The 22170-nt window shown below is 45.5% G+C and overlaps 1 protein-coding gene across 1 annotated transcript in view; it reads left to right on the forward strand.

Moving 5' to 3' along the window:
* The window catches only part of LOC138246838 (uncharacterized), a 62223-nt gene that overhangs the window by 13923 nt on the left and 26130 nt on the right, over positions 1–22170 (forward strand). Inside the window, exons 4-5 of the mRNA XM_069201593.1 lie at positions 12213–12292; positions 20943–21053. Of these exons, the coding sequence (XP_069057694.1) occupies positions 12213–12292; positions 20943–21053 (191 nt within the window). The remainder of the gene's footprint in view (positions 1–12212; positions 12293–20942; positions 21054–22170) is intronic.

The raw sequence follows: 22170 nt of genomic DNA on the forward strand, positions 1-22170 counted from the left end.
TCGTGGTTCCATGCCTGACAGGCGACATTTATTTCTGTCAGTAAAGGCATTTCCTTGTCATAGACAGGTGCTATTTTTATGGTTTCATGTCTGTTATGTTCCCCCTGGATGACTTGGTTTCATTTACGTCTACAGTTTTGATCTGCTTGATGGTTCTTGACTGTAACATGCATCATTTTGAAAATGTCTTGTCTCTCTGACATGTTCTATTTCAATTGTTTTCTGATCCGGCGGGTGCTAGTTTGATGGTTTATTTTACCAGATAGTTGCTCTTGCACGGTTCCCTTTCTCTGATGGGTGTTCGTTTGATAGATATTGATGTTCTACGTTTGGTGGTAGCTTGTTAGAAGTTTGTTTGAAGAAGACGTATTATGATGGCTTTGTGTCTCTGGTATTCCCATTTTGAGGGTTGATCTTTTCTGAAATTATGCTCACAGGTGCTAATCTGATCACTTGTTGCCTTTAACAGGTGACAATTTGTGCTTTTCATTGATGCTGATGGGCATTACTTGCATAGTCTCCCTGGCAGAATATGTCCATTCAATGGTTCATTTCTTTCATATGTGCCATTTTGACGTATTATGATCTTAGACTGGTGGGATGCTCAATATTCTATGTCTCTGATGCATTTTGGCTTCTCCTGCCCCCGGCTGGAGGTGTCACCATGGTTTTATGCCATTGACGGGCATATTTTGATGATTCGATGTCTATAAAGGGTACTCTTTTCATTTCTCTAGCGTGTGACATTCTAGTTTCTTAGACCGGTACCATGATTACGTTTTTATGTCTCTGATGGGTGCTAATATGATGATTTCCTATTAATGACCTTACAATTGCACCGCCGTCTCTAACTGTGCTTGCTTTTACTAGGGATCCCCATGCTTCAGCCCTAATGGTCTTCTAATGAAAGGCTTCTTTGTGAAGGTGTCTACAGGCCCTCACCTCAGTTAGTAAAACCGGCCTTGTTTTCATTACTCGTATGAGATCAGGATGCGCCCAAGATCACACCGCATCAAACCACCGAAACGGCTAGCCACAGAGGTCCCCAGCTCTAATATCGAGGGAGTCTTGGAATCCAAAGAAAACAAAGAATATGTGACAGAACAACTAGGTCCTAAACAACTATAGCCTAAACCACTACTGCTAAACGACTAAAAAGTCTCTACAACTAAGTACTGAACAACTACTGTCTAAACAACAATTGTGCCTGAATAACAATTGCCTGATTGCCTGGACAACTAATATATATATATATATACATACATATATATGTATATATTCTAAACAACTAATAAACCATAAAAGCCAAAAAGAAAGCCTTACCTTAAAATTAGTTGTTCAGGCAATTATTATTCAGGCAGAATTGAGGTTTAGACAGTAGTTGTTCAGTACTTAGTTGTAGAGACTTTTTAGTTGTTTAGCAGTAGTGGTTCAGGCAAGTAGTGGCTTAGACCTAGTTGTTCAGGATGTTCCAAAACAAAACTAAGCCATTCTCTGCATCCCCTGAGCAATGCTGCTATATTCAGAGCAAGGTAGAAGGGATTACTTTGGACCACCTTATCAATACCCCAATGTTTTGTTAAATTCGGTCTCCAGTAGATTAACAATATGGTTTTGCATGTGTCACCCCACAGACATAGTTGATCGCAAAGTGCTGCAATCACTGGCACAGATGGGTTCAGCTGTAAAATGGGTCAATATTCTAAAACCTTTGCAAATAAAATAAAATCAGTCCTGCTGTCAGCACCCCTTCCAGTGAGTGACTGGGCTCACAAAGAAGCTGAAGGGCAAGCCTCACATGAGAAAACAATTGAAAATTCATTATAAAATGATTTAGAGCTTCACTATAGGGATTGTAAATAAAATGCATTGTGCATCTCCATCGGTGTTACTGACACCACAGACATTGTCATTAGAAGGTTTGTAATAACTGGTGTCGCCAGCTTATATGATGGAGACCCTATACCTGGACAATATACTTCGACCATATACCCAGACTCTGTGTGTGTGTATATATATATATATATATATATATATATATATATATATGCTTACAATGATTTTAAGCATATTAGGCATGTCAGTGTGCTTACTATTAAATATGTTATCACAATAGTTGGTCATCAGGACACTGGCGAGTGTATATGCACCAACTGGAAATAACCTGAGTCATTATTACACCAGATCCATTTACTTCAGAATGGCTAAACCCCCTTTCGCCCTGCCCACTCTTGATGGTGTGGCTACGGTATGAACAGAGGAGTAATCCTCTTCTATTGAGCAGCACACATGGAAAGAGGAAAACACCGCTTGTGATTGTTTTTGTGCAGGACGGTCCCCCTTCCTGAACAAAACAATCATATCCACAAAGAAGGCACCTTTGCACCGTCATGCAAGGGTGCCTGCGTTGGTGCATGGCAGCAATTTGTGCGCCAGCGCAGGGGGAGGGGGCAGAAATTGCTGCATTTTGTAGATACGATGCATTTCTGCCCTTTCCCGTTGGCACAGGGCGCCTTCAGGGCCTCGTAAATGAGGCTCTATGTTTTTTTGAGAGCCAATGGGTCACTTTATTTTTTCTCTTCAATCCTCTTTGCAACCATCATTTAGGGGGGTCACATCCTTGAGAACGACCACATAGAGGGTGGACTGTGGAGGCCATTGTAAGTGGACGCGAGGAGCACGTGTACCTGTGACATCATCCTGTTGGTGGCGACAGCACACGGGGTACATCGCACCGCCTCCATCTTGTGACAGAGTCAACACACCAGGCACATTACTCACACAGGGAGGTTTCTTGGGCTGAATTGTCCTCTCAGCGCTCACTTCCGCCCGGAAAGAGAAGCTATTTCTCCTGCCCCCCCAAGTCCCCTGCAAGGTTTTTTATCATCTTGCTCATAGGTCTTTCACCGACCCCTGTAAAACTGGTTATAAGATAAGACGACTTCTCCAACAGAAGATTTAGTTTTTCCGTTGAAACATCACAAGCGCCTTTAACTAATAGTCAGTGTCATTGGAATTATGTGGCAGGAGAGGGCCAAATAATACAGCAGTGTTCAGTAAATTTTGGATGGAGAACTGGTTGCACCTCATTAGTACCAGTTTAACACCCCAATTTAGCAATAAATTACAGAATGGTTATCAGTCCAGCTTTGCCACGGGCCTTCTACTGCATGGCAGGACGCGCCGCTGCATTTTAAGTAACTTTTGAACCTTCTGAGCAAGGAACATAATGATGTTTTTTCTTAAAATATGCAGATTATGCGGTAGATGATGGATTTTGTGGCAAATCGCTACGGAGCGCTCCTTCTCTACTGCCGACGCCCCTCCTCTTGTCCCCATCCAAGAAGGAGCTCGTGGGCACGTGGCCCAATGACCATTGGCAGCAGCTGCCCTAAGGCGGATATATTGATGGTTTCTAAGTGAAATTTTTAGGGCTTCATGTCTCCAGTGGGCGCTATTATGATGGATTTGTGCTTCTGTCCGGTTCTGGTTTATTGTGTCTAATTGGTGCAGTGTTGATGGTTTGATGTGCATTGGAGGGGTAATTTGATGGTTTAATTTCTCTGACAGTTATTTAGTGTCTGTAATAGGGGCCAATGTAATATTTTTGCTCGGACCAGTGCTATTGTCGAGGTTTTATTTTGTATCTGCTTCTAAATGATGGATTACTTTCTGATAAAGCTACCTTATGCGGTTTTTTTCTCTGCCCAACACTATTTTCTTGTTGTTATGTCTCTTACTTGTGCTGTAGCAATGCTTTCATTTCTCAGAAGGGGTACTTTCTGATGATTCAGAGGGTGTTATTTTGATGATTTTCATATTCCAACCAGTGCTATTTTCATATTGTGGACTTTGCTGTTTTGATAGTTTCTTATTTCTGAGTGGTGCCATTTTGACTGTCATTTCTGTGTGATATGTGTTGAATTGATGGCTTCAGGTCAGTTGCATGCTTCCAAAAGGTAGTATTTATATGGTTTCATTTTTTTGACTAGTGTTATCGTGGGTTTTTGCCTTCAATTAATGCAACTTTGAGGACATCTTGTCACTGACTGATGTTACTTTCATAATTTCCATTCAGGCTGGTGGTACTGTGATGGATTCTTGTCCCTGATAGATTATTTCCAGCAGCAGCAGCCACAAATCTCAATGGGAGGCGGGTGGATGACGGGGGAAATAATGAAATACAATTTAAAAAAACACTTACCTTTTTGTTCCCGTCACTGCCTCCTGCCGCCTCGCTCGTCACTCCTCTTCTGGTGTCCCAGCATTCACTGGGACACCAGCACAGGCTCCCCAGCAATCCTGGCATTGTTTTCATGCTAAAGCTAGCATGAAATCAGCGTCAGGATTGGTCTGAGCGCCTCAGATTGCCACTCGGACACAGCCCTGGGATCTGTGCAGTTTCGCCTGAGACGGCCGGCCAAACACACATGCGCACTTAGGGGCACTCTGTACTCCAACCTCCCTTGACCCAGCCCCTCCCCTCCCTGTACTGCTTGCTGAGCCAGCAGATAAAAAATAAAATAATAGTGGAACTATCGTTTCATTTTTCATCTCCTGGCTGTTGGCCAAGGGGCGACGATCCTCACCCATTGCGTAGGAGCCGTCCCTGATTATTTCTTGAGGGCTTCGCCTTTGTGTCATGTACTATTCTGAGGGATTCATGCTTCTCGAGGATTTTATTTTATTCTTTTCCTGTCAGTTTTTTCTTCAACTCTTCTATTGAGCAGTTCCTGGTAATAATTCACAGAATAATACATGGAAGAGCCATACAAATATAAATTTAATACAGATAAAAGGCTGCTGCCTGAAATGTCATTTTACTCAACCCAATGAATAGCATAATATGTAATAGGAAAAGTGCTGGTGCATTGAAATTATATCTGCCCACTTCAAATACATACAGGTACAGTAATAGCCGAAAGTTTCTAAAATGGATTACATGCCCTTTGAATTCTGAGAAAAAAAAAAGTGCAAAGTGCAGATTAATGTGTCTTGGTTCGCCCTAAAGAAGCTAAATAAAGTGCAATCTTTCTTTCTGTGACCGGCAATGCTTCCAAACATTTATAAAATGAGCACTATGCAGGGCAATAATTATTTACCCAAGTAAGTCACTTGAAGTATCAGTCGAGTTAGCTACGTCGTTCTTAAATGACACCCATATTTTCGTAAATTTGACTCATCGCCCGCACATTTAGCACAGACTTCTTCAAACCTCTTGATTCTTTCCAATTTGGCCTGCCAATGATCAAACAAAGGAGCCTCTTCCATTTGCCACTGCTAAAGAATGAAGCTTTGTGCAACAATTGTGCCATTATATACTATAAATTGAACACTTTTGCCTGCCTCCTTAGTAGGACTCGAAAAGCCAAACAATGCAAGCATTGGATCCTGGGGTATGGATATCTGAGTTATTTGACCTGGCCCTTTTTGCAGGGTCATCCCCAAACTTTTTGCCTTCCTCCTTCTATTTTCTGACACTCTTTTTGTTGGCTCGAGGACTCTGGGCACTTTATCACTGCTAATCAGTGCTGAAGTGCATGTGCTCAACTTGGTATACATGGCCCATTTAATTTACCTGTAAGTCCCTTGTGAAGTGTTATTCCATATGCCCAGGGCCTGTAAATTAAATGCTACTACTGGGCCTGCAGCATAGATTGCGCCACCCACAGACGTAGCCTCTCAAACATGCCTCAGGTCTGTCACTGCAGGGCCTGTATACGCAGTATACTGCCACACTGACTTGGCAAGTCAAAGTACTTGCCACGGCCTAAATTCCCTTTTTACTACACCTAATTCACCCCTGAGGTAGGCCCTAGATAGCCCTATGGGCAGGGTGCTGTGTATTTAAAAGGTAGGACATATGTCTTAATGTACTACATGTCCTAGTAGTGACAAACAGCCTATTTAGTTTCTCACTACTGTGAGCGCTGCTCCTCTCATAGGATTGCATTGGAAATGCCCCGACATATCTCTAAGTGGTATCTTCTGATGTATGAGGAATAGCGTGGGCATGTTTAGTATGTTTGGAATGTTAATGAGAAATCCTGCTTATTGGTGTAGGTGGATTCTTTATTACCACTGAAGAAATGCCGCTTTAGAAAGTGGGTGTTTCTCTGTGCTTATAACTGTGGTGCTTTTGCAGCTTGACTTCAGTCCATGTTTGGGCTAGAGTGACACCTGGGCTTTGTGCATACTTTCCAGACAACCATCACACAGGCAAGGTGGAGGTGTAACAGGACCACATCGGCATGCAGAATGGTCTTTCTGGGCTGGGAGAGAGAGGTAGAGGGAGGGCATACTTACATTTGTATAGGCTGTGCCCTGTCCTGACACAAAGGGCTTGTTTACCCCCTACTGATGTCTGGAGCCAGTGTTGGAGGAGAAGGGGACATTCCTGGAACTAGTTAGTGCTCGTTGAAACCCCCACCCCCTTTGTGAAACCAGAGCAGAATGAGTATAAGTACAGGGGGTTGCCCCCTACCCCCACATTTTTATACACTGCTGGACTAAAGAACTAGGCACTAGATGCTGGAAGGACTCGCCATGAACCACCTTGGGACTGCTCCGCTGTGGAACTGACCTGTGGCCTGCTAGGACACTAAGAAGGACTGTCACTTTGTGCTCATCAGAACGTTTGTGCTGGCCGGCTTGCCTGGGCCCTGTAGCTTTGTGCCCCCCAGCTGTCTCCAGGGGCAGGGTGGTGTGCCCCGCCTGTATCCTTGTTGCCTTGGTGCTGCTTCCTGAGTGGCACAAGTAGAGTGCCCGCTTGGCCTTTGTGGAGCATGTGGAGAGCGCTCTAGGGACGGAAGCACAGGAGGAGCACTTTATTTCCGATGAGAGCTCGTTACTATTGTCCTGGGTGCAATAAAGTGCCCCCATGACATTGTGTTTGTGACCTCCCCTCCCGAGGTAGGAGAGGTCGTGAGGAGCCTGTGGATTCAGTGTGGACGAGGGCACCCTCCTATGTGCCTCTGGGAAACAGGCAGGCCCCTTCCTGGGAGAGAGATCACCACCGCAGCTTGGCCTGGGGAATAAGAGTCGACCCTTCACCAGAGTGTGTGTCCCGGGCATGGGCCAAGTGTTGCCTGTCAGGAGGATGCGCGGGTCAGGCGCTCCTCTTTGTGTGTTTGAGCAGACCCCCCTTTTTTTTCCCCGAGCGGGAGTGCTGGGAGGAGCACTCTCTCCCTGTGGACTGTGGCTGGCCTCACCAGAGGGATCTCCCCAACCGAGAACCACTGCACCGAGGAGAAGATGCGGGTTTCCCACCCCACGCTCTCCGTGCATGTCACTGTTGGGTGGGGCACTCTAGCTTGGTGTCAGGTGTGGCCGCACAGCCAATTACGGGCGTCAGCTGGGTGATTTTTCCTCTGTGTGGGGAAATGGAGTCAGCAGGAGCCGCCTCTCCCCAAGGCCACATTTCCTAAGGCAGAGGCCCCTGTTTGGACCCTTACAAGGTGAAGCCCAAGGAGGGTTCCCCCATCATTCCCTGTGGTCGCAGTCCCCATAAGAGGAGCGGGGATGCTTCCCTGGTAGAAAGGACCACATTTATTGTTAGAGGAGCCCAGGAGGTCCTAGACTAATGTGGTGGGCTGTCACTCGCTGCCTACAAGGTAGAAGAAGCGCCAACGTGCAGTGACCTCAAGTCTGAGGTGTTTTGATTTGATCAGTGGACATTCTGCCTTTCTCTACAATGACGGTCTCAGGCCTGCAGGGCTTATGTTGTGATTATGCTTTATTTTTGCTATACTATGATAATGACCATTCTCTGGATATACATTATACGTTTGGGGGGGGCATTGTGTCTTCTGACATATGATTACGTGTATTACTACTTATGATGATCTGACAACTGCTTGCTTAGCAGCGCATTACCGACTTATGTCGACTTATGTTGTTTTGGAGTCTTGTTTGTGGTGTATTAATTGTGTCATGTGTGTTGAGTGTGTTGTGCAAACGCTTTATACATTGCTTCTGGGATAAGCCTGACTGCTCGTGCCAAGCTACCAAGGGGGTGAGCAGGCGTTATCTTGGGTGTGTAGCTCCCTTGCCCTGACTGGAGTGGTGTATTCTGCCTGGCTGAGGTGCAAACACTAACCCACCAGAAACCCCATTTCTAACATAAGTCAACTCCTTAAGTTTCTGAAAAACATTACCTCAGGATTTTTGAATATGCAAACAAGAGAAAAAGATGTGACGCCAATCACCAGCCCCATCTAGTTTACATCGAAAGTACCGATCTGGGAGTGAGGCATTGATTTTAGTCAGCCTAAGCGGTGTATAATATGCCAGCCATCTTACAAGCAACCCCATTCTTTTAAAATTGGTGGCCTGCAGGGTTGTATGCCCCAATTCTGCAATATATTTCCAATCTGATTTGGTTATAGGACATCCTGTATTTTGGCTGACTTTAATCAATTGTTCCTCCACCGAAGCATTTGGAGTATTTACCCTTATGGTCCGATAGCAATTGCCCATACCAATGAGATGGCTTGCATATAATAAACATAGCCGAGTATGTTTTTTGGGACTTACGGTTGTGTATGTGGTCGTCAGAAAACTGAACATCTGTCGCCCACTAAAGGTCAGATGTTCTGTGTCGGTCCCTAAACGGTGGCTTATTTCCAGCCAAGTTAAGCACCTTTCGTTGTTAGCAAAATCACCAAGCATATAAAAACCTTTCTGTTTCCACCGAAGTAATGTAGCCTTAAAAATAATGATACTCCAAGCCTGAAATTCCTCTACGGAGATCCATGCATAACATCTGGGAATCTCCCAAATCCGAAACAAATGATTTAACTGATACCCCAGTGAATGTAGACACTTATAACTAGTAAATTTGGGCAATTTAGGGATTTTTAGAAAAGAAGATAACGCAATGGAAGACTCTCTTGTCGTCTGTATCAAGAAAAAACTATCAACTGCAAGTGTGTTTGACAGGCTTTGGGCTAAATACTTTATGAGTGCAGCATGGTAGTAGGTTTAACAATGGGGTAGAGTTAGACCCTCCACAGATATTCCCTGTTGTAGCATCGCGTCTTTATCTGGGGCTGCTTATATTGCCAAATACATTTTAAAAACAATTGATCAAGTTCCCTAAAATACGATTGAGGAATGGGAAGAGCTGAAAAAAGAAAAAGCAATAATGGAAGAATGGACATTTTGATTGTTGCTACCCTGCCAATGATCGATAGTGGAAGATACGACCATCTATCCAGCAGCCCCTTGATTTTATGTAGTACTGCCTTGTAATTGAGATCAAATAATTGAGAAAAGTTGTGAGTGACAAAAATGCCCAAATATCTTATGGGACATTGAGACACATTTTGAGACCATAAATTAGTGGGAAGATTGCTAATAGCAAAATTTTATAATAATATTTCAGTTTTTTGTTGGTTCACTTTATAGCCTCCAATTTCCGTAAAGAAGGTGTCGATATTAAACAGATTTGGGCCACTTTCTATACTTGGTTGAGGATGGAGAATAATATCATCAGCGAAAAGCTTAATTTAGGGCACCCCTGGTATGGGAGGCCTAACTGAAACATCATTACGGATTTTAATAGCGAGTGGTTCAACGAAGAGGGTAAATAACACTGGGGACAGGGGACAGCCCTGTCGCATGTCCGTGTTAATGAAAACCTGCTAGGCTAAGGTTACATTGATAACTACTTTCGCTATAGTCCCATAACTAGTATGTAACCCGTAACTTGATAACTACTTTCGCTATAGTCCCATAGTATAAATTACGCAAGATGTCCACAAATTGTACTGGGAATCAAAATTTTATTAGTATTTTAAAAAAGTGATTCCCAATTAGCGAGGTCAAAAGCCTTTTCGGCATCAGCCACCAAGCCTTGGTGTTGGTCTTGGAGAAGTAGTTGATTGCCTGAATCAGGAAGGTGGTGGTTGCTGATAATTGTCTCCCAGGTAAAAAAAAAATGCACTGATCCCTGTGAATTAATTGATTGGCTATTGGTTTAGTGTCTGAGGCTAGAACCTTAGTGAATAACTTGTAGGGAGCGTTAAGCAAGCTCATCGGTCTATAAGAGTTAATGACTAAGATATTTTTACCTTTCTTTGGAAAACTAACGATGACAGAACCCTTGAAAAGAGTTGAAGCGGACATGCCCAGCCTGAACTGATTGAATATTTTGACAAGAAATGGTACCAACTGCTTGGAAAAGTTCTTAAATATTTCCACCGGGATACCATCCTGCCACACGCCCTTCCATTTGACATATTATTTAATAATCTCGGGCCTCGGAATCTCTTCTACATGGCATCTTTCTGTTCTGCCGCTACCTGTGGGAGATTAATGAGTTCAAAAAATTGTGTCAACTTATAGTCAAGGACTTCCTCCCTTTTCTTCGTAAATCTTTGGATAGTGTTGTTTAAAAAACCCTGCGACCTCATCGCATTTATCGACTACTGACTGCGTCTCAATGTTAAAAATCCTCACAATTGTCTGTTTATTCTTCGAACATTTGTGGCCCATGCCAGAAAGGTCCCCCATTTGCTAGCTTTCTTCATATATTTTCTGTTGAAAAGCCTGATGGCTACCAATACCTTCAATTAAGAAAAGATTTTCCAAGAGCTTCTCCAGCTTTTACGCATTCTCTTTTCCCATTTTCTGAAGTTGTGAGCATCGCAGTGGCATCGACTAGGACTTTCTGAAGTGCTTGCATCTGAACATCCCGTTCTCCATTTTTATGCATCTGATAGGTGATTACATGGCCCCGGAAGGCGGCTTTAAACGCTTCCCATATCATCTGCTGTACCAGAGTTGATCTTAAAAACTCTTCAATGAAAATCCGAGTTTGTTCAAGCCAGATTGAGTCTGTTAATATTTCTAGGTTCAGTTGCCATCAAGGACATTCCTTAATATTAACACTAACTGGTATGACTATCGAGATGGCAGAGTGGTCGGAGAAAGGATTTGCTATAATACTCGTCTTTTGACACTGTACTGGCTTGGTAAGCAAAATAAAATCAATACAAGATGCCGAGGAGAATTGGCGCGAGTGACAAGTATAAACCTTCATCCAGGGAAATCTGGAACGCCATGGCTCCCTAAGGCCAAGATCCCATTTCAGTGTCTGAATTAGATGGCGTGAATGTGGGTTCAATTGTCTCTTGGGGCTATTAGATGTGTATAATGCCAAATTCTGTATAAATACGAAAATCCCCACACCATATTATTGGGCCTACTGCTGTCATTGCCAGATTATATATAAATTAGGGTTAACATCTCGATATTATCCGAAATAGGGCCGTAATGTTTGACTAAGTTTATCAAATTACTGTTCACCGCCACTTTAAGCCCTAACCAGCGACCCTTGACCTCCCTTATAACATCATGTATTTGCCATTAACCGTACTGGCCAAGAGAATAGCGACCCCCTTAAATGGTACCCCGGCAGACGCATAAAAAAAAAAATGAATATTTTTGGGGGATATTACATTTAGGAGCATTGTCCTTGAATGTGTTTCGTGGAAAAAGATAGCTTCTGGTTTAAACGTCATCAGCCAGCTTAAGATGCACGGGCTTTCCGTTTATTCAGAAGCCCTTTCACATTATAGGAAATTATATTCATATTTTAATTAACTGAGGCTGCAACAGACAGCACAGTCTCTGATCTACCAAATAATTGTGCTGCACCCTACTTATTAGTTTTGGAAGGTATACCCCCCCACTTGCTGGCACTTACAATTCTCTCCCAAGGTTTCAAACAAACACTGCTCATTTTAATTTTTCTCCCCACATTAGTGTGACCCCCCACCTCCTGAAACTTCTCCCTCAAAGTGCTCACCATCCCCAGCCCCTTACACCCCCCACCCAGTCATCCTAAGGGAGAGAGCAACTCCCCCCCCAAATCACCCGAAATTTGGAGGTGCCCCGACATTGCACCCTAAAGCACTCTTGCCCAGCCCCACCTCCCACCTCCCATTAAGGGATCACTACATTTTACATTGATGAGAGCAGTCATTGTGTTGTATCTACTGCATGCTTACCAGAGGTTGCATATTTCAGAAGGTTTCCTTCAATGCTTTCATGTGTTGTGGGATGGTATTCTCACTTTGGCAGGTGTTATCTTGGTGGTTCTTGTTCCTCACAGATGTTCTGACTGGGGTTATTTTCACAGTCTCGGATGGTTGCTGTTTTTCTGATGTAGCATGTCTCTAACTAGTGTCTCTTCTTCTTTGCCTTAGGTGCTCTGCTCTCGGCCTTGTGGTAAAGAGTTCTGGAACGGCTACTAACGACACTTTGTGCACTCACCCACCACCTCCCGGTAAGTAGGTAGCATCAGTGTTTGGCTGTTGTGTTTTGTACAACTTCTGCACTGCAGGGAACAGCCGTGTAACTCCTTAGCTCCGGGTGTTGGACATTTTTCCAACTGAGGGATCACAGGGTAGTCGTGTTATTGATACAAGGATGAATGACTTGTGACAGTGGGAGTGATTTAGAGTTTAGCGGACGGGGTTACTTCATCACAAGCCTGACGGATATCCAGTATAGTCAAACTACTATTCTTCTGTATCCTATGGAAGTCGTAACAGGGCGACGGGATATCTGTTATGTTTGTGATTGAGTTATCCAGTCCGTCAAATTCTAAATCAGGCCTAGTGTCCCACGACATGGGGATGTCAGTGTCCCATCTCTATCTGTTTCTCCCTGCCTAAAAAGCAAGCAATGCACTCTACTGAGGTACCGCCAGGGAGTGATGACAAAATGTCTACTCTCACGGTATTATTCTCCATTGGTAGTGATTTTCACTGTATCACTTCCATACTTGCATCCTTCCCCCTGGAGTGCAGCTGAGGACCTGTGTTTCACATCTTCTCAGAAGAAGAACAGGGCTCTGGGGTCAGATAGAAGGCAACACAGCAGCCGATGGCTCCCAGATGTCCCAAGAGAGCACAGCACACTCTGCCACTCTCAAAGCCTCACTTCCCCTCAGTGCCTCTGCCCTGCAAATATGAGGAGAGGATGTGACGTAACGGCCAGAGCTGCCGTCTTGGACCGGGGAACCAGGTTCGAGTCTCCTCGTCGACTCGACATCCTGTGATTCTGGGCAAGTCACTTAAACTCTCCATGCCTACTAAAATGAACGTGTCCTGGTGTAATATAACTGGTGCTCACGTAAAGCGATCCAATACCTTTAGTTCGCGCTATATGAAACTAACAAAAACAATCATAAACATGTATGTGCCTCATTGAAAATATCACGGTACTTTAGAGGAAAAATAAGGTATTAATTTGAATTGACGGAGCTCATCCAAGGGCCTATCTCAATGACAGTTGGGTTAAGCTATGCAATCTATCAGCTGTTGGCTCGTTGCATGATGGGCCAAATATAAAGACACATTAGGCAGCCAACTGAAAGTGGGGCACCAACTTCAGTGGAAAAAAATTAACCTGCTAGGTTTGCCCTTGAGTTTTGGGAATGTGGGTACAAATTTCATGGTTTGTCTAGGGGGTCGGTAGCTGTCAGTCTAGGGGCGCCCCTTGCTCTGTGCTCTAGACTGGGGGTGCTGGCATCAGTAACCATGATGAAAGGATGGAACAGAGGTTGCAGGTTGGGCTGATTTCAGTGTCATCTGACTGGCACCACTGCAGTACTGGAATGCAATAACAATCTTTACAGAAATGTTCACACCAGTCCCACGTTGGCCCAGGAACCATATTCTGACCATATGATTGATGGGCGACGGGACCTGGTAGAGTCAGTGCTTAGTTAGGGCTGGGCCTGCGTTGCATGCACTCGCGCATGCGTATCGCAGCGAGACTCTTTAGTGTTCAGAAAAGGGCTCGGAGCCCTGTCAACGTCATGTCAGTGTTTTTTATTGGTTTGTGGCCTTGCCTAATAAAATCTGCTTGCTTTCATTAGTCGAAGGCACGCATAGGTCATGCCTTTTCTGGTGGCTAGCCCTCCTCGAGCGCAGCGACCAAGTACAGAAAACATGCGAGGCTCGCTGTTTTCCATCGGGCTCGTGGACTTCTTTTTCTCTAATTTACGAGCGTGATCTCGCTTGGCAGAAGTCAAGCGCTTTACATAGTTAATTGCACTTTTTCGGGTTACGTATATAAATGCACTTTTGCCCGATAGGTGAAAAGTCGGGTTAGGAGTTTACAACGCTATCAGCTCTAACATGAGCAAACGCGAGACCCGTTGCATTGCAAATGCTTGTTTGTGCTTGTTGTTTCCGGTGCAGAGCACCGGCACTTATTTTTGAGGGCTGGCACTTATTTTTCAGCTTCAAGCATTTGCTGCGAGCAAAAGACACATATGGGAAAGACAAAGGAAGGGGAAAACGAAAAAGCGTCACAAAGGGAGAAAGCAGAAAGCTGCAAGGGTGAGCTGAAGGGGCAGGGACTGGCTTTAAATGGATTAAAGAGGCCCGAGATGGCTTCAGGATTACACTGCCTCAGTATTCCGTGTTTGCACATTTAATTCCAGCAGCCGCGGGTTTAAGAGGGAGGGATCTGGGCACCGGCACGTTTTTATTTACAAATTAAGCACAGGGTAGATTCCTCCCTTTCCTAAAACAACATTTGGAGACATTTAGGCCAGATGGAGCTTCACAGCACATATTTCAAATATAAGAGCTAAAACCCGATATGAGCTGCAGATATTAAGAACGAATACAATATTCCAGTATTGTTTTCTTCCAGAATACTGAAGCAGCGAGGTGCACTGGTTTTTGAAGTTCCTGTGAGGGATCCGAGCCCCCGATGTAAACCTCTGGGTGGGCAGCAAACAAATATTTTTGTGTCACAGAGAAGTCATGATTATATGATGCACTGTGGCTCGATTTAAAGAAAGACTTGCAAAAATCATAAGGCAGTTTGAAAAAACACCAGTGTCAAATAATGTGCCAGGCTTTAGTGCCCATCATAGTGCCTGTGCAATTTAGGGGCACATGCAACGTCTGTGGCAGGAAATAAATACCACCAGAATTGATATAATTATATGCCAGTCTGCTGTTGTGTCAGGGCTTGTCAAAAATATACTAATGTAGGCTGCTAGACATCAATTATGCATTTTGGGTTCAACTAATATATTGGAGATTGCTCGACGTGTAACCTTCATAAATGGCAATGTTGTGTTGTTGTGGTTGCAGTGTATCAAGGTTGCTCATTTGCGCCAGGACTTGGATCCCTGTGTTGAGGGTGCGGGAGTTGTTCACTGTGCCAGGTCTCCACTCACTGCTCTGAGGCTGCAGGGTCTGTTCACTGTGCCAATGTCAGATCAGGGCTCTGAGGGTGCAGGGTATGTTCACTGTGCCAATGTCAGCTCAGGGCTCTCAGGGTGCAGGGTCTGTTCACTGTGCCAGTGTCAGCTCAGGGTGCAGGGTCTGTTCACTGTGCCAGTGTCAGCTCTTGGCTCTCAGGGTGCAGAGTCTGTTCACTGTGCCAGTGTCAGCTCAGTGTGCAGGGTCTGTTCACTGTGCCAGTGTCAGCTCTTGGCTCTCAGGGTGCAGAGTCTATTCACTGTGCCAGTCTCAGCTCGTGGCCCTGAGGGTGGAGGGTCTGCTCACTGTACCAGTGTCAGCTCATTGCTCTGAGGGTGCAGACGCTCTCCACTGTGCCAGGTCTCTGCTCACTGCTCTGAGGGTGCAGAGGCTGTTCACTGTGACAGTGTCGGATCACTGCACTGAGGGTTATGGGGTTGCTCACTGCAGTAGGTGTTGAGTCACTGCACTGAGGTCTTGAGTGAGCACGGGCCACGTCTGGAGTGAGCACGGGCCACGTCAGGAGTAAGCATGGGCCAGGTCTTGAGTGAGCACGGTCTGCGTCTGGAGTGAGCACGGGCCACGTCTGGAGTAAGCATGGGCCAGGTCTTGAGTGAGCACGGTCTGCGTCTGGAGTGAGCACGGGCCACGTCTGGAGTAAGCATGGGCCAGGTCTTGAGTGAGCACGGTCTGCGTCTGGAGTGAGCACGGGCCACGTCTGGAGTAAGCATGGGCCAGGTCTTGAGTGAGCACGGTCTGCGTCTGGAGTGAGCACGGGGCAAGGCAGGAGTAAGCATAGGCCAGGTCTTGAGTGAGCACGGTCTGCGTCTGGAGTGAGCACGGGCCACGTCTGAAGTAAGCATTGGCCCTATCCAGGTATTCCTATCGCTCTTGGGGCGTCTGACTTAGAAAAACAACAAATGAATGGATGGGACGCATGATTCATTCTCAGCCACTGGTAAGCACTCAGGCAACATTCCAATTCATCGTTTTTTTCATAACATATCACTCTGGACAGAGGTCAGCTATATTGTCCTGGCAAACTAGGTTATGCCTTTCCGCAGTGAAGAAATGCCAGATACATTTATCCATAAAACGCACATATGTATATGTTTCTACATCGGCAACGCAACAATAGCAGATTTTCCAAGGGGTATCCTCCCTTGCAGATGCAAAACTTCTGAATATAAGCTAAAGAGCATCCCTAGAGACAATGCAGCCCTCACCTGAGCAGCCATTTAATCTTTCACCACTGCCCTTCTGCTTTAGGGCCAGCCTAACTGTCTGAGCAATATGGCTGAAAAGAGGAATGAAAGGGCCCATGAGACATTTCCGAGAAAGTGGCCAATAAAATATGTCCATCTCTAGAGTGAGATGAGTGGCAGGTGAGCATCAGGGCACAGTGGATAATGTGGGAGGCTGTTTCTATGAAGATCTCCGTTCGGGGACCACTGGTGGAAAGAAGGTAGTTGGCCGAAAGGGCCTGCCTTGGACCACCTCGAGCACTGATCTGGCACAAGAACTGAGCCCTACTTGGGTACCACTTCGCAGAGCCAAATCTTGACCTCTGGTGCGGCGGCTCCTAATCCCCGGGCAACAACTTTTCTTTTTCCCTATGCATCGGCACCTAAAGCCAAGCTGCCGCTAAGAACACCACAGCCATCCTTTGAAGGTGCTAGTGTATTATATTACCAATGAACATGCCTCTTATTTAATTCCCATATGGTGCCTCTCATCTTCATCGTTTGTCTCATCACCATCCTCACTCATCCATTCTTTTCAGTATCCCTCAGTAGTAACATAGCTCCCCTCCCAAAATAGGTCCACTCCATCACCTACTATGGCATCAACCACCACGAGCACTGGACAGTAGGTGCCTTGGAGACCGAGCAGGTTGGGAGGGATGGGACGCATAAGCAGATCATGTACATATCAGCCTCTGCGGTGCATGTGCAGGTGGGATCAAAGCTGAGTGGCAGGCCTGTGTCCTTCCAGCACGGGCATGGATGTAACCATTATTTGTCGTCGTGTACATTGAGGGTGCACCACTACCTCTCCGGGCTTCATGGCGCTAGCTCTACAACATAGTACTGAGAAAGAGGAACCAGCAAATGTATGAGTCAACAAAGAGAAAAGTTTTCAGAAGGTTCCTAAAAGACCAATAATCTGCAGTAAGAGAGTTCAGTCACCTCGCCCGCCAACGGAAGAGAAAAGGACCACTTTCACAAATCTTGGAGATGGCTAACAAGCCAGTTGCATCAAATCTTTAAGAGCAACAGGGATCGTAAGTGATCATCTTCCTCATAAACAAGGGGCTGCTGACTTATCTGAGATCATGACAGGTACATTAGCTTCTGAATTTGACGTCTTTGCCAACAGGAAGCCGATGTCATTGCTTCAAGTTGTTCAAAATAGGTGTCCTTCTCAGTAATCCCAGAATTACTCTGGCCACTAGCTTTTGTAGGGTTTTCTCAGATTCTAACTGTGATACTTGGCCGCGCCCAAAATGAAGTGTATTACAATAAACAAGACATGATCCCTCAATTATACTCAACTGACTTTGAATCTCGAGTTCACGGGCAAGTGGTAGCGTCTTCTTCAAGTGTTAAGAAAGAAATAACAAGAAGCATAAAGTTTTAGAAATTTGTTCTGAAGATTCCAACTCGTTGTCAAAAACAAACCACAAATTATGCCCCTTATTAAACGGTGAGTGGCAACTACCTAGTGAGGATGGCCACCAGTCGTAGGACCAATGCTCACCAGAGGAGCCTCCCAATGTCAGTACCACGGTCCTATCACAGTTCAACTTTAGGAATATATTCTGCATCCAAAGGGCCACTGAAAACAGGCAGAAACTAAAATCGGTATGTGTTTTGTTTACGTTTCCATCGAATTTCAAAATGATTTGAGTGTCATATGCATATGACGTTACCTTAAGTTGAAATAACTCATCAATTTTATAAGCTGGCCAAGCAGATAAGTAACGTTAATATCTCACAAGTGAGGTTTTGGAATATGGATGAGAAAGGCAGAACAGTTACCACCAGCACCCATCCCTGCAGAAAAGCCTTAAGCCAATCCTCGGTCTGCCTCTTACACCTGCCTCCTGCAGTCGAGTTGAAGGGACCACATAATTCATGGTGTCAAATGTCTATAAAAAGTCCAACAATGATGATCAAACAAGGCGGTTGTTGCTCCTCTGGTGCCTGGCATACATCATGCACACTGGTATCTCTAGCTATCCCCACCCAGTACTTAATTTGTGCTGGTGGTTGCAATTAGTGGACACTGGTAGTCCTTTTTGGTGACCAGGATTTATTTTTCATCATTACACTTGGACCCAAAATATGAGAGAAAGAAGTAGATCAGGGAAGAAGCAGTAGAACTAGAGAGATAGGAAAATAGTTACAAAAGGAAAAGGCAGGTATGAAAAAGAACCCACATGAGTAGGTAACGAGGCAGGAAGTGTAGGGTGGTGGAAGAAAGAGGCTTGAGGTGGACTGAAGACTAGGGAGCCTTTGTGTTCAGCAAACCCGGCATGTCAAAGCATCTGCTGCATGCACCAAAGAAAAGATTTGCCCCCTGTAGTGTTTAATTTCTGCTTGTTGTTTCCGGTGCTGAGCACCGACACTTATTCTTGAGGGCTGGCACTTATTTTTCTGCCACAAGCATTTACTGGGAGCAAAAGACACATATGGGAAAGAAGGAGGAAGAGATAAACGAAAATTCGTCTGAAAGAGGAAAACCAGGAAGCTGCAAGAGTGAGCTGAAGGGGCAGGGAGCGGCTGTAATGGATTAATGAGGCCCGAGGTGGCTTCAGGATTACGCTGCCTCAGTATTCCGTGTTCGCACATTTAATTGCAGCAGCCGCGTGTTTCAGAGGAGAGCTTTGAGCACCGGCAAGTTTTTATTTACAAATTAAGCACTGGCCCCCTGCACTTGTTTCCTTACAGAATAAGCACCGCCCAGCTCTGGGACAGGGGCAACCTTTGCAGCAGGTGTCACCTTTCAGCAAGTAGAGACGAAGTTAGCTCTAGTCTGATCTACACATGCTTGTCCTGGCTTTCTTGATTTCCCGTGAACTACAACTGTTTCTCTTCCGTTGATATTGATATGAGAGATGTGCAACATTTTGTCAGCATGTAATCTTTCTTACAACACACACAAGTACTGTGTACCTGTAGGCACCCATGTGCAGTGGCTCATATTGCACTCAATGTGTATGTGTATGTGGCTGTGTGTCTGTCACTGCATGCTTGCATGCGTGTGTGAGCCTGTGTGCACACGCATCCAGTTATACTAAAAAAACAGTGAGGACGTGGGCGTCCAGCTGCAAGTGCAGTATCGACTTCAGGAAGTGATCTATGGAACTTTTTGGGGCCATAATGCCACACAACGGTGAACATGTATCAGATAGGCAGCTGTGTGCACTGCCATATGGGCCAACTATGGATACAGGACACTTGGGCTTTCTGGGCGCATATCACAGGGTCAACTGAGGAAAAAGAACAGATGATGGACGGAATGCTGAAAAATGTCAAACATTCACCCCCAGTCAAAGACGTGGGCCTAAATCCATCATTTTTTGCATGCCACGCCATTCCAGCTTGGACCAGCCATATGTAAATCAGTCTTGATCCTGCTCTCCATGGGGACAGCCCACCCCGAAATTCTAGTCCAGGTCCTCCCTGGACCAGAATCAAGCATCCTGGAACCGGTTTCAGGATATCACCCCTCCTTAGCCAGGCTAGCTTGAATCCATTTTTTAACAGGGTCAGCTGTGAACACATGCGCCAATTGTAAGCCAAATGTGCATGCCTGACACAGGGATCCTTTTGGATGCTTGCTATATGGGCCATCTGTAGGCATGGCACATGGGCTATCTATGGATGAATGTCACTTCGGCCAACTCTGGATACATGCCCCATGGGCCAAATGTGTACCCATGCCACATGGGCTACCTGTGTACACGTCTCTTGGACCATCTGTGTCACAAGAGCCAATGGCTGACGCATGCCACATGTGCCATTTGCAAATACATACCACCCGGACAAGCTGTGAACACATGCCACATGGTCCATCTGTGGACGCATGCAACATGGAACATCTTTGGACAATTTCCCACATAGATCAACTGTGGGACTGGCACATGGACTCAAAGAATGCCTGTTGCATGGGCCAACTATGGGCATGGCACATGGACTCAAAGAATGCCTGCTGCATGGGCCAACTATAGGCATGGCACATGTTTGCAGGGAGGACACCAATTTTCAATGCTGCCTGTGCATAGTGTCTGAAAGTTGGTATTTAGCTTGGACTCTTTCGGTTCCTCTCTCTCGTTCGCCTTCTTACCTCTCTTTCCTCTTGCCGTTCAGTTCTTTTCTCAATCTCACTTCTCCTTTGCTCCTTACTCCTTCACTCAGTCACTATCCCTCTACTGACCTCTCTCCCTCTTGCCCTAATTCTACCTCTATCTTTCTCTCTTTCTCTCTTTCACTCATTCTTTTCTTCTTTGTCTCTGGCACAGTCATCCCTCTCTCTTCCTCTGTGTCACTATTCACCTTCCCCTCTTTATGGTTGCTCTCTTTCTGCATCTCATGTTTACTCTTCCCTTCCTTTCTCTTCCACATGCTTTCCCTTTCTCCTTTCCAGCCCCCAGTAGACCCTCTCCCATACATTCCTTCACCTGTGCTCTTCCCCTCCCAGGTTTGTCTACAGCCCTGTGGTGTCTCTCAGTGGTCCTGCCAGTGGCCATCATCTTCATCACTGTGGCCCTCATCTTCCTCCTCATCCGAAGAAAGAGACGTGTGAGGAAAGGTGAGCTATGAGAGGAGGCTTCTGTCTAAGAGGGTGCGTGAGGTGGAGGGACAGAAGGGTGTAAGGGAGGAGAGAAGGAAGGTAGCAGAGGGGGGAGGAAGGAAGAAAGGATGAGAGGGATGAACAGGGGGACAGGGAGGAGTGATGTCAACAATGGATGAAAAGTGGAAAAGTGAGGACATCCAGAGGGAATCAATGGGAATCAAGTTGTGGCCGGAGGGAATAAATGAGGGAGACGGTAGAGAGGGGGAGCAAACTAGAAAGATGGAATGAAAAGGAGGGATGTGGGAAGAATAGATTAATAGAAGCAATGCATGAAGGTAGAAAGGGGGTTATGGGAAATATGGAGGGCCACTGGGATTATTTGATTGTGCGGCTGTGGCGATCTTTGCATAATAATAGATTTTCCGCATTTGCCACATTATTCACCATCTGATGCATAATCTGAAGATTTTAACAAAAAATTGTTTCTAACAGTTCAAAAGTTACTAAAAATGTAGCAACACGTTGTGTGCAGTGGGAGGCCCTTTTGAAAAGAGTGACTGGTCACCTTTCTGTTGCTTATTGCTATATTTATGTGCTAAACGGGTACTAATGAGGTGAAACCAATACCCAGATAGTACTAGCAAGCTTACAAATGCTGAAATAATAAAGTAACACCATGTAAAATGTGCTACTTTATGCCTCCTAATTTGCCTTTTCTTGCCAAATAATTTACTCAACCCTGCTGCATAATTTGGCCCTCCCCTGCCACACAATTCAAGTGGCCCTGGAAATAGGGAAAATAAAGTATGGGTCAAAGAGGGAAGGAGGAAGGGAGTGACACAAGTTTGGAACGAGAAGTAAGAAAAGAGCAGGAGAAGAAAAAAACAGAGATAAGAGTGGAGACATTGGGGGAGGCAAGAAGTGGAGTTGGGGCTAAGACACAAAGGAAGGAATAAAGGAAATACTATGGGGGTGATTCTGACCGCGGCGGACGGCGGTCGCCGCCCGCCAAGCGGTTCCCGCCGAAAGACCGCTCCGCGGTCAAAAGACCGCGGCGGTCATTCTGGCTTTCCCACTGGGCCGGCGGGCGACCGCCGAAAGTCCGCCCGCCAGCCCAGCGGGAAACACCCTT

The sequence above is a fragment of the Pleurodeles waltl genome, chromosome 7 (genome assembly GCF_031143425.1).
Source record: "Pleurodeles waltl isolate 20211129_DDA chromosome 7, aPleWal1.hap1.20221129, whole genome shotgun sequence".
NCBI classification, from domain to species: Eukaryota; Metazoa; Chordata; class Amphibia; order Caudata; family Salamandridae; genus Pleurodeles; species Pleurodeles waltl.